The sequence below is a fragment of the Brachyistius frenatus genome, unplaced genomic scaffold, assembly GCF_029030835.1.
Source record: "Brachyistius frenatus isolate BFR_SWC_R1_liver_20210118 unplaced genomic scaffold, ASM2903083v1 Contig_39, whole genome shotgun sequence".
Taxonomy (NCBI): Eukaryota; Metazoa; Chordata; class Actinopteri; family Embiotocidae; genus Brachyistius; species Brachyistius frenatus.
The window spans coordinates 2,643,225-2,653,820 of NW_027210638.1; the positions used below are offsets into that span (position 1 = coordinate 2,643,225).

General features: G+C 40.3%; 2 protein-coding genes across 3 annotated transcripts; both read right to left on the minus strand.

The window, feature by feature from the left end:
* Positions 1 to 875: 875 nt before the first annotated feature.
* Positions 876 to 5,539, minus strand: LOC138622883 (endoplasmic reticulum-Golgi intermediate compartment protein 2-like). Of its 2 annotated transcripts, none has more exons than XM_069702010.1 (13): positions 5,131 to 5,539; positions 4,946 to 5,054; positions 4,816 to 4,862; positions 4,649 to 4,716; positions 4,442 to 4,482; positions 4,064 to 4,165; positions 3,865 to 3,957; positions 3,192 to 3,247; positions 2,929 to 3,027; positions 2,724 to 2,821; positions 2,477 to 2,639; positions 1,534 to 1,613; positions 876 to 1,417 (listed from the first exon to the last, which is right to left on the minus strand). In XM_069702010.1, the coding sequence occupies exons 1-13, from the start codon at positions 5,234 to 5,236 to the stop codon at positions 1,361 to 1,363; spliced, it is 1,119 nt and encodes a 372-aa protein (XP_069558111.1). In that variant the 5' UTR covers positions 5,237 to 5,539; the 3' UTR covers positions 876 to 1,360. The 2 variants fall into 2 exon arrangements, with proteins under 2 accessions (XP_069558111.1, XP_069558110.1); XM_069702009.1 differs by having other exon boundaries at positions 876 to 1,420.
* Positions 5,540 to 7,377: 1,838 nt separating this feature from the next.
* kxd1 (KxDL motif containing 1) lies at positions 7,378 to 9,913 on the minus strand. Its single transcript, XM_069701989.1, has 5 exons — positions 9,818 to 9,913; positions 9,385 to 9,492; positions 9,063 to 9,215; positions 8,879 to 8,925; positions 7,378 to 8,772 (listed from the first exon to the last, which is right to left on the minus strand). The coding sequence occupies exons 2-5, from the start codon at positions 9,480 to 9,482 to the stop codon at positions 8,513 to 8,515; spliced, it is 558 nt and encodes a 185-aa protein (XP_069558090.1). The 5' UTR covers positions 9,483 to 9,492; positions 9,818 to 9,913; the 3' UTR covers positions 7,378 to 8,512.
* Between the last annotated feature and the right edge of the window lie 683 nt (positions 9,914 to 10,596).

The following is a 10,596-nucleotide window of genomic DNA, read 5'->3' on the forward strand; positions in this document are numbered from 1 at the left end:
AGACCTCGTGCATCACCATCGTGTTCGCTGGATGTTTCCGATCTGACCGAGCTGTGGTTTATGCGATAAGCTGGTTAAGATGTTAAGCGAGGAGCATGACAATGTGCCGTTAAGGCTGTGGAACGTGTTTACCGTTTGTACAAACGCCAAAAGTTCAGAAACGCTGAAAGAATATGTCATCCGGCCCTCCGTCTCCATCCAGGCCGTCCCCCTGCCTGCTGTGACTGATTTTGTAAACAGAAACAAAAAGTTACTGGAACCTGTGAAGGATGGCACGTTCATAAATCCCCATTGAGATCAAGTATAACTGTGTAGTGTTAATTGTGTACTATTCACCTTGTACAGCTGTATTCCTACAAATATGGTTTACTGTATCATTGATACTGTAGTTTCAAAGACGTGAACAACTATTTTTATGAAATGCGACAGTACTGATATATTACATTTTGCTAAAAAACAAAAAACTTGTTTACTGAAAGATATTCTGAAATACTGTCAAATAAACTCTTGACATGGTGTAAAATATTCCTTTCTAGAGATTCTTGCTTAAAGAGGACACGACAGCTGAAACGGTTTCTCATTTTATCGACTGAGTTACGTGCAACAGTTTGGATAACTGTTAGTTGTTTACCCCCAAAGAAATGACACTTTTACTCTGGTTTTAGCGTCTCAAATGTGAAGTTTTGCTGCTTTTATGTCATTCTAAATTGTGTATTTTTAGGCTTTGATGAAAACCAACAACCACAGCACCTTGGCCACTGGAATATTTCGCACTGTTTCGATTGGTTCATCAAAAGAAATCATCGGTGCAGCCCCGGGTGAGACGACAGCAGTACGCACCAGAGACGGAGCTAAATATTGACAATGAATCAACGTCAAGTTGAAAGTGGATTTTAAATCAGCCTCAGGTTTCAACAATCATTTTTAAAGTCTTTTCACACTATTCCCACACAGAGCAGAACAAAAAAAAAATCTAAGTTCACCTGTTAATGTGAAACTAATCTGTCAAGAAGGTGTCATTACTCTACACTGCTGCAAAGAGGGTGAATTCGCCAAAAACAAGGGGAAATATGCAGGTATACGAGGCATCATCATAATCGGTATCAAATGTGATCATTTCTGATTTTCAGCTGTCCAGATAAGTGGTGATTACAGTCCTCCCCCAGGTGGATGAACAGACACGCGTGAATCTCCCACCCACCCAATAAAAATGTAAAAAAAAAAATTATCAAAATATTACACATTTCAGAATAAAGCAGTGGCACATTTTATAATAAAACAACTTGTAAACATTTCCACAGCATCTCGTTTCTGAGTGTTTGGCCAAGAATGTGAGCGGTAGCTGTTGTCGTCTCGTGACTCATAAGTTTTCTGCAGGAAGTAGAGTTTCACTGTTTTCCTGCACATTCAGAGGAGCCTTCTGAGGAAAGAAAAAAAAAAAGAAAAAAAAAATACGAGCGGGCCGGTGAGGTTTGAATTCCTGTAAATTTGAAAACTTTCAAAAGGAATACTATTTCATTTACATTTACTTACATCAAGATGTTTGTAGACGCCCATTTGGAATCGGCAGCAAACGACATCGACCACAAATCCAACCATCCCGTGTATCATACCTGCAAGTGAGAAAAAGATCCACCTTAAACACTCGTGTTCACGTTGGAGGGGGAGGGGGGGTAAATGAGGGGAAAGGACCTTGATTTGAGTTGTTATATATGTTCCCTGTTCTTTTATGAAGTGGAGGACGTTGAGTTAAAGTGGCAGCCTGCATTTCAAAACCCGCACACATCATGAATAATACACAGCCTCATTTTTGTCTTTTTCCGAGCTGCTAAACAACGTTCGTGGAAGAACAGACGTCTACCCTCACGAGCAGATTCCTTCCTCTACAATTTAACCTTCATGATGTCTTGGAGCTGTTCACTTGTAATCAGATCCCCCGGGACAGATGTTAATGCCAGGTGTGTCGGGGCCAATGATGCAGTTGTTGTAAAACAAACGTTTTCATGCTGATGTCTTCAGGTGCTTGTAAGAAGCCATGACATCCAAGATTAGACAATAATTATTGTTTCCGTGTGCTATATTGTCAAAAAGAGTTCAAACATACATAATGTCAACGTAGACTGGTAGTTCACTGTTTTTTTAAGGCTACTGTTTTATTAAAGCTGTTGCACACTCTCAGATGTGAATGTACCTACAAAAAATGTTTTACATCTGTTCAGAACTGCATTACCATGTAAGAGTAGCATTACTTTGACAAAAAAAAAAATATATATGTTCACTGTGAGCTACAAGTTGATATTTACATTGGAGTTCATTCATAAATCAAAGCACCCGATGGCAGCCCGGAGGTCAGGAAAGCATTCTGCTAATGTTGCGGTGTACTCTAAAAGCACTTAAAAAGTGCGAGCTGAAACATTACTACAGTTTCTTGAAAGAATAGTACGTCTCCGGTGTTTCTGACGGACAGATTATCTACCCGTGGTGGAGAAAATGCCTCCGATGATGCCGCAGAGTCTGACGAGAAACTGCCAGAGAGGCATGTGCTGCTCGGTGACTTTGACCATCAGCGAGCTGATATCGTATTTCATGAAGATCCCCGAGACCCCGTGGCTGCCTGCAGCATGGTTGATCACTCGTTCCTGCAGGACGACAAGAGGAATGCAAACATATTCGCCGTACTGGCTGCCACACAACTAAACCTAGAGTGAAAAACGAAAGCCTACCCGCTCAGTGACCGAGTACTGATGCGTCTCTGCAGAGACTTTGTAGGTGTTCAGCTTGGTGGGCACGATGGTGATGAAGTACTGAAACATGTGGTTTGCTGGAAAGACGCAGCAAGAATGAATCAATTAAAAAAAACTGAATATCAGAATGTTAATTAAGATTTTTTTTTTAAAAATTGGATAAATTTTGAAATCACAGACGCACATTCAGCAGAGACTTTCTCTGTGCCGTCCAGAGGGCTGATAAGTCCGGGGATCGCTTCTCCGAAGGACAGGTGGTCAATCCGGTGAGAGAAGTTGTAAGCTGTGACACAAGGACAAATGAAAACGATGAATCATCATCAGGTGAATAAAATGGCTTTCGTCATGTGTGGCAGCTGCTACAACTTGACTTTGCACCGTGACAGTCACTGCCATGATGTCAAAGTAAAAAGCCGTGTAGTCGTGTCAGACAGATAATAAACTCACTGTCATGGCTGACCAGGGCTGCTAGATGGGCGTGGCCTCTGGGATGTGGGATGGACCTGTCCAAGGATGAAAAGGTCAAAAGGTTAGCCTGTGTAAAGTTCCATCAAGAGTTGTTGGCGCCGAGATTCGATCAGCGGGAGAGAAGGTCTGCCGGTGATTGTTACATTGTGGGAGGGTTTTGAAACGTCTCGACTGTCGACATGTTTATTTTGGCTGTAAATTTTGGTCCCTTCAACATGGAGGTCTGTGGGAGTTTACTTGCTTTTGGAGTCGGACTCCAGTGGCCATTCAAGAAACTGCAGTTTTTGGCACTTTGGCGTGGGTTTCATTTTTTTTTTTTTAATTTTACCGCTTGTTTGCAACCAGTCTGCGCAGGAGTGACCAGGGGGTGGAGCCAACATAACCAGGTCCCGCCCCCCTCCACAGCCCTTAATGCCGAGCTAAGAGGACGTCTATTGGGGGGAACATTTTATTGATAAGTAGCTACTTGCACAACTAGCGATCACTGATCAACCTCGACAACGATAAGCGTCAAGCGAGCAATCACAACAGTTCAAGACAGTCGAGACTGTGGTGACTCTTCACTCTACAGATGTCGTCCATCATTTTACAGTTTAAAAAAAAAAAAAGATCAACATATTATGAGAAGTGTTTTATTGTCGTGGGTACATACTTGCCAACGGTGATGTGGAAATTTCCTGCCACCTTGTTGACATACATATGTCCATGTATCCTGCAGGCAGTGAGGGAAGTGGAACTGTCCTCACTACGGAGAAGAGGAACAACAAGGCTGAACACTTCCTGGTCCATGAGTATAAATCACATTTTTAACCACCTACAACACAAAAACAAATATCCTGAGGGTCCTGTACCTCTGAGAGTCAGCAGGAGGAACTTCTTTTATTGCAGCCTTGAAGAGCACGTCCTGCAGAGAGTGCTCCACCTTCAGACGCTCCTGGATGTGCAGAAGAGTCCTGACGGAGAAGGACGGAAAAAAATTAGGACTCACTTGGGATGAGATTAAAGTAATCCATTGGAATAAAAAATAAAAAAAATAGCTCAACATATTAGCTTTAGGTCAAACCAAATCGCTCCAGTGAGTCTGCTGTTCAGGCAGAAAATACATTTTGGTGCCCTTTGGGCTACAAGATCACAGACACTGAATATAAATATCAGAACAAATAACACACAAAATATCACTATATTCTTTTAAAAGTGCCCCAGCTGCTACAAGTCCATTTGTATCTTACATGTGCCACAGTCTTTGCGGTGGAGAGAGCTCAAAGTTGACCTACAATGGAGAAATGAAAAAAAAAAAAACATAATTATGAGACAAGGCTAAAGAACACTGCAACCAAAAAAAGGATTAGATGAGATTAATATATATATATATATATATATAATACTCTTGGCTGCTAATCTTTATTGCTCAGTGAATAATAAAAGCTCATACTCACCGGTTCATACTTTAAGCCATCAGAAGAAACCATGGTCTCTGCCAGATCGAGGACATCTGCACCTATATCTGCATTCAAGCACACAAGAAAAGTTCCAAAAAAAAAAAAAAAAAAACCTTCTTTCTAGAGCCGACGTGCACAAACAAAATCCACACGACTACACTTACACTGGCACCTCATGGCCACCGTAATGTCCACATTGATCCTGAGTTTGCTGTAAAAGAGGAGCAGGTGCGGTGTTGGACGGAGCGGAGAGGTTCAAAGCGCAGCGGGTCAACTTGTTTTTAAGCTTTTTACCTGCTGAAGTCTTTGTCCACCTCGTATTCATACTTCATCCACGTGTCTCTGTACACAAAGAACTCCAGGAAGGCGAGGACGGCCATGAGCGTGAAGGCCACCAGAGACACTGGGGAAGAGTTTCAGAGACATTAAAGTGGGTCAGGTGTGTGTGTGTGTGTGTGTGTGTGTTTGCCGGTGCGTACCTGTCCCTCCGCTGGCTGTGGACTCCACGTAGCTCTCGGGAACTTTAGGAAAAGCGTCCAACTCCTTCACCAGAGTCAGAGCCTTCTTCCTCGTCAGCCTCTTCATCTTGCGGCCGGCAGCAGAGGCGTTCCTCCGGGTGACTCCCTCATAAAGTGGATGTTGTTTTCTGGCAGCTTGGCTTCAGCGTCAACGTTGACCGCTAGCTGTTAGCCTGTTAGCCAGGCAGCCTGCTAATAAACGCGACAATGGGACGACTGGTGTCGCGCTAAATTAAGTCACACACACAAAAAACCCCGGTGTTATCCGCGGGGTTGTTTTTTTTTTTTTTTAACGTGCTTCTGTTCAAAACAACAACAAAATAAATCTCCGGTACGAAGGAAGTTGCCCAGTGAGTGTGTTGTGAGCAGACTCGTGTCGTTTTGACTACATTATCTGTGGAAAAAGCTGCTATGATTTGGTGTCAGCGCCCTCTGGCGGTCGCTCGACGTTCAGTACACAGTTTAAAACGTAACACGAAATATTAAAAAAAAAAATCAAATCAAATAAGAAGAAAAAACCTTTATGCTCCTGGTGCTTAGTTTGTATTTTTCTTTAGCACCCTAACGTTAAACAAGTATACTGACCGCTGTGTACAATTTTAAGGATATATTTGTTTTTCAATTTGATGCTACTTTATTGTCCCACTTCACTACATTTCAGAAGGAACTTTCTACTTTAACTACATTTATTTGACAGCTTTAGTTACTTTTAAGATGAAGGTTTGAAACTATGGATAATTAGGGTGAAAACACAAGACAGGCTACTGTGTGACCTTCAGCATGTGAAGGACTAAACAAATAGGTCTATATTTATTTGAATACCACTCCCACACTAAAGTAAACACAATAAACTTCAACACTAAAATGAAGCTAAGGTTTCACAGTGAATGCCGCCTGGTCACCCTTTGGGTAATATAATAAGTTTTAAAATACAACACATTGTTAAAGATTAAATCAGTGGTTTTGAACTTTTTTTTGTCTTTTGACATCTTACAAAAAGCAGCGTGTAGTCACAGTCACATTTCAGATGTCTATGAGCTGTTAACAGCTCCACCAAATGGTGATTTTCCCCTTTAAACTTTTCTCATGGTATTATTTCAATAAATTTGAATCTGAGATTTGGGTATTGGATTTTCTTCTTTTTTTTCTTCCTTCTTTCCTCTCTGTAATCATCTGACGACCCTCAGATTTATCTGTTCTCCCTGTTTATAAAACTGGATATAACGTAGTTTAAACTAGCTCCACCTGCAACAGCTACAACAGTAACATGCTGCTTACACACTGATGCTTCAGTATTAATACTCGAATGATGTCACATATAATAATATATCATTCTCAGGGACCGAACCAGTACTTTTACTTTCATACTTTAACTTCATGTTGCTGCTAATATTTTTACTTGTAATGGGAGTATTTTCACATGGCTGTATTGGTACTTTAACTTAGGTACAGCATCTCAGTACTTCTTTCACCTCTGCTAATTTTTTATGAAGTTAGCTGGAAGCTTCTAGCCAATGTCTATGTGGCATTTATTAATAATGTTATTAGACAACTACTTTTCACTTGGTAACAACCACTAAGCAGTAGCTCCCGCACAGTGTTGACATCTTCAAATAAATGCCTAAATGTAGCCAGTTGCAAATATTTCAGATAATGATATCATGCCCATAAAGTGTGTAAATAAATGACTCATTGTTTATATTAACCTGGAGCGATTCTTTGAGGCAAAAACAAATAGTCTGGTCCTTATTAACAACCTGTTCTTCGCCTCATCTGTACTTTGTGTACAGGATCTCTCTGCTGGATTCCTATATGGCCCCAAGAAATGATTATGTTGTTACATCAGAGAGTGAATGTTTACTATGTTTACTAGTTTTTCAGAAGACAGTTATGCATGTTTAACTCTGTGGTAGGAACCATATTCCCAAACAAAGTTATGATTAACCACAAACTTCAACCCCGTTGGTATTTTTTTACCTAAAATCTACCCTGCCTACATTTTGTGAGGCCCATATTTTCTGGTGATTTACCTCAAATGTTATTTTACAATAAAGTATCTTTCTCTTCGTTCATTTTCTGTTGAGTTTAAGAATCCCAAAACAGTCGATCAAATATCGCAGCTGTTTTTTTTGTTTTTTTTAAATTGAATGAAACCATTTGTCAAAGATATTCTTCATGTACATGCCAAAAACATTTTTCAAAACACTATCACATTTCTCACATTAGCTTTAATTTAAGGGGGAAATCCACTCAATAAACAATGTACATCTTTATAGTAATTTTCGAAAGGAGTCGCTACAAACACACCTCTGTCCCCGTTGTTAAAATTAAGAGCATCCTTCATTGTGACAGTTTTTTTTTTCAATCTGCTGACAGTGAATCAGAGTCTGCCTGTGAGGGCTTATTAAACACTGTTTGATCAAGACATATCAAAACTGGTTTTATTTGAATATCAGATTGACAGTTGTGACTCTTGACATGTATCCATGACTGTGTTGCAAGTAAAAAAATTCAAAGTATATTTACTAATGGAGAGGATTTCTAAAATATTTCCATCTGTAATCTTCAGTCATTTGAGATTCAGTAACAGTAGAAATTACAAACTGCCGAATTTTGATTGGCTGTTGGCAGCCCCATTAATTCAGGTATCAGAACAATATTTTGAGAAAAGTTAGTCACCCTAAGAAATGTGAACTTTTTCTGATAATTTGTTCATGTAAAAACAATTTTAACAATTAAAAGCAATGTTCAGGTATAATGCTTCCTGGTGGTCAATCTGTGTGAAACTTGGGGATCATCCAGTGTTGATCTAAATATTACAACGCCACCTGTGAGTTCAGTTCATCATGTCTTGGGGCGGAGTGGTGGCAGGGATTTGTGAAGAAGTTTCATGTTTCTCAGTTGTACCGTTTTTGCTACACAAACACTTTTGGAGGACAAAAATAAATGACAAGAATTGGAACAAACAACAATAGTTTCCCTGCAGCTTTGTTGTTTAGATCTCTAAATAAATCCGGGCTTTTGCTCAGGTATACTGTATCTGTAGTGAGATATACTAAAACGTCAAGTACTTTCTGCATTTTTTTTTTTTGTTTGTTTTGTGTATGCTGTGCAGGCATAGGACAAGCAAGCATGCCAACAAACATCCAGCGCCCGCATAGACAGTTCAGAGACACCTCCAACAACAGGGCTGGAATTTTCAAAAAAAAGATTAATGACTGAAAGAGCCGCAAATATTACAGAGGCCATCGCACACTCAAAAATACAGCACGACCTCCTGCTAAAGTAGCTTTAAGGTTGAAGCTCAGTTTCAAGTAACACAAGTCCATTCACAATGTCCCCTCTATTCTGCAGGTACAGAGTCAGGACCCTCGTCCCGGAGTACGGCTGTCTCCGGGACGTCTGAAGTGGGCGTGTCTGGTGGCTCTTGAGAAAGATCTTCAGAGCATCTGCTCACGGTGGGTGAGATCACATCTGGACTTGTGTCACAGGACTCTGTGCTCTGCTCTGAGGGCGCAGTTGTTGCTGTTGTTGTTGCAACACTCGGGGGAACTGGGTCAAACTCATCATCGTCATCCTCCAGGATGGGCGACTCATGGATATCTGTCAGGAAAGTAGGAGATGTTTAAGACATTATATTTAGATGCACTAATGTTTGTAAGCTAATAGTGGTTATAAAATGAGGACTGGGAAGAAAATGTGGACTCACTGCTGAAAGCTTCTGGGTACTGCTTAGCAATCTTCCCTTTTAATGTCCTGGAGAAGCGGAGGAGACCAATAATCAGAAGTTGTGTGTGTGTGTGTGTGTGTGTGTGTGTGTGTGTGTGTGTGTGTGTGTGTGTGTGTGTGTGTGTGTGTGTGTGTGTGTTTGCACTGTGGGAACAGCAACTCACCTGATCCTCCTGAAAATGCTGTCCAGGTCTTTCTTCATCTCCACCAGTGTGCGGGTGTGCAGCAGGAAGTGCTCGTTCATCTGCTGCAGTCGGACATTAGACAGTCCATTAAAGTTGATCAGCATCTCGTTGGTCTTCTCAAAGCGGTCGAGCCTGTTTTAATGACGATTAAGCAGAGAAATGTCAATCCTGAAGCTTCACGGTAATATGCAAATGACCTGGATCAACCCAAAACAATACACACGCATTTCATATTTAGTGAGGCAGCAGGAAAAAAAAAAAAACCCACAACACATCAAGCTCATCACAGCATGACACTCACATGTGTCTCTGAGCCTGAATGATGGCGTTGACATCCTCCGAGTTGACCATGCTCAGCATCCTGTTACAGAACACGCTCGATGCTGTGGGCTCCACCATGATGACGAATCTGCAAATACAAACCTCTGTTTATAAATGTGAGAGATAATATCCACAAAACAACATTAAGCCTTTCAAGAAAATTGAACCGTGGAAGAAACGGACAGAGGCCCTAACTATGTAGATTCATTACGTTAATTCACACTAACAAGGGCAGTAAACTGCAGCTCTGAAAGCTCCCAGTGATGTTGTAGTCGCAAGCATGCTGTAAAAAAAAAAATATATATATATATATACTGTCACTTCCTTTGTTAGCAGCCTGGACGAAGCACTGACCGTCCCGTTAGCTCGCAAGCTAAAATAACAAAGGAAGCAACAAACGTAATTTTACCTACCTTAAGTAATGCTTGTCGACCTTCGGCTGTCGAAATAGATCATTAAAACTACATCTGACTGCTAGCTGTGAAACAAAAACAAAGCACTTCCTTGTTTTTTTTCACTTCCTGTCATCTGACCACTGTTTCCGGTAAAAAAAAAAAAAATTCTCCCTTCTTCTTTGTGCCTACTGGCTGAACGTAAACCAACCAAAAGGTGCACATCAACCATTTCCTTTGGTCATCTTTCCATTCAAACTACAGTACTTATTATTAATTTGTATAATTGGTTTTTTTTTTGGTGCAGAAATTTTAAAGCAATAACGGTTAAAGTGTGGTGACACTTCAAAATCAAAAATCATTATTATATGATATAAGAAACACCAATGCCTATGATTACAGACTGTGAAACAATAAATGGAAAAAGCATATGATTTAAAGTTCATCCAACATTGTTGCAATGCTTTCCAAAATAATGGATGTTTTAGTTGTCTCCCATTGTAATGCACAGTGATCATAAATGAGTTAAAAAACATTAAGTAACAAATTTCTTGACTTGAACAGGTGTTAGCCTTTGCATTATTTTGTTGATGAATCATTTTATTCATATTGTCTCCTTCAAATACAGTTGCTGTTTATTCATCGTGTTCTCCTGGGTAGTATTTGGAAATTAGATAGCTCAAATGTCAAAGAAAGGCAACTTGTCCTATTTGGATTTGGATATCATTACTGTGTAATTATGGATTATTAATAATGTATGCAATGTCAGGCGCTTTTGAATTGAGATGATGTTTCCTAGT

Coding starts and splice junctions, on each gene's coding strand:
- LOC138622883 (XM_069702009.1), bottom strand. CDS start 5,236: ATGAAGAGGCTGACGAGGAAGAAGGCTCTGACTCTGGTGAAGGAGTTG. Junction 4,166..4,441: donor CCGCAAAGACTGTGGCACAT/GTAAGATACAAA, acceptor CTTCTCCGTCAG/GACTCTTCTGCACATCCAGG. Junction 1,614..2,476: donor AGGCATTTTCTCCACCACGG/GTAGATAATCTG, acceptor TCTCACTTGCAG/GTATGATACACGGGATGGTT.
- kxd1 (XM_069701989.1), bottom strand. CDS start 9,482: ATGGTGGAGCCCACAGCATCGAGCGTGTTCTGTAACAGGATGCTGAGC. Junction 8,926..9,062: donor AGCATTTTCAGGAGGATCAG/GTGAGTTGCTGT, acceptor CCGCTTCTCCAG/GACATTAAAAGGGAAGATTG. Junction 8,773..8,878: donor GTACCCAGAAGCTTTCAGCA/GTGAGTCCACAT, acceptor CTTTCCTGACAG/ATATCCATGAGTCGCCCATC.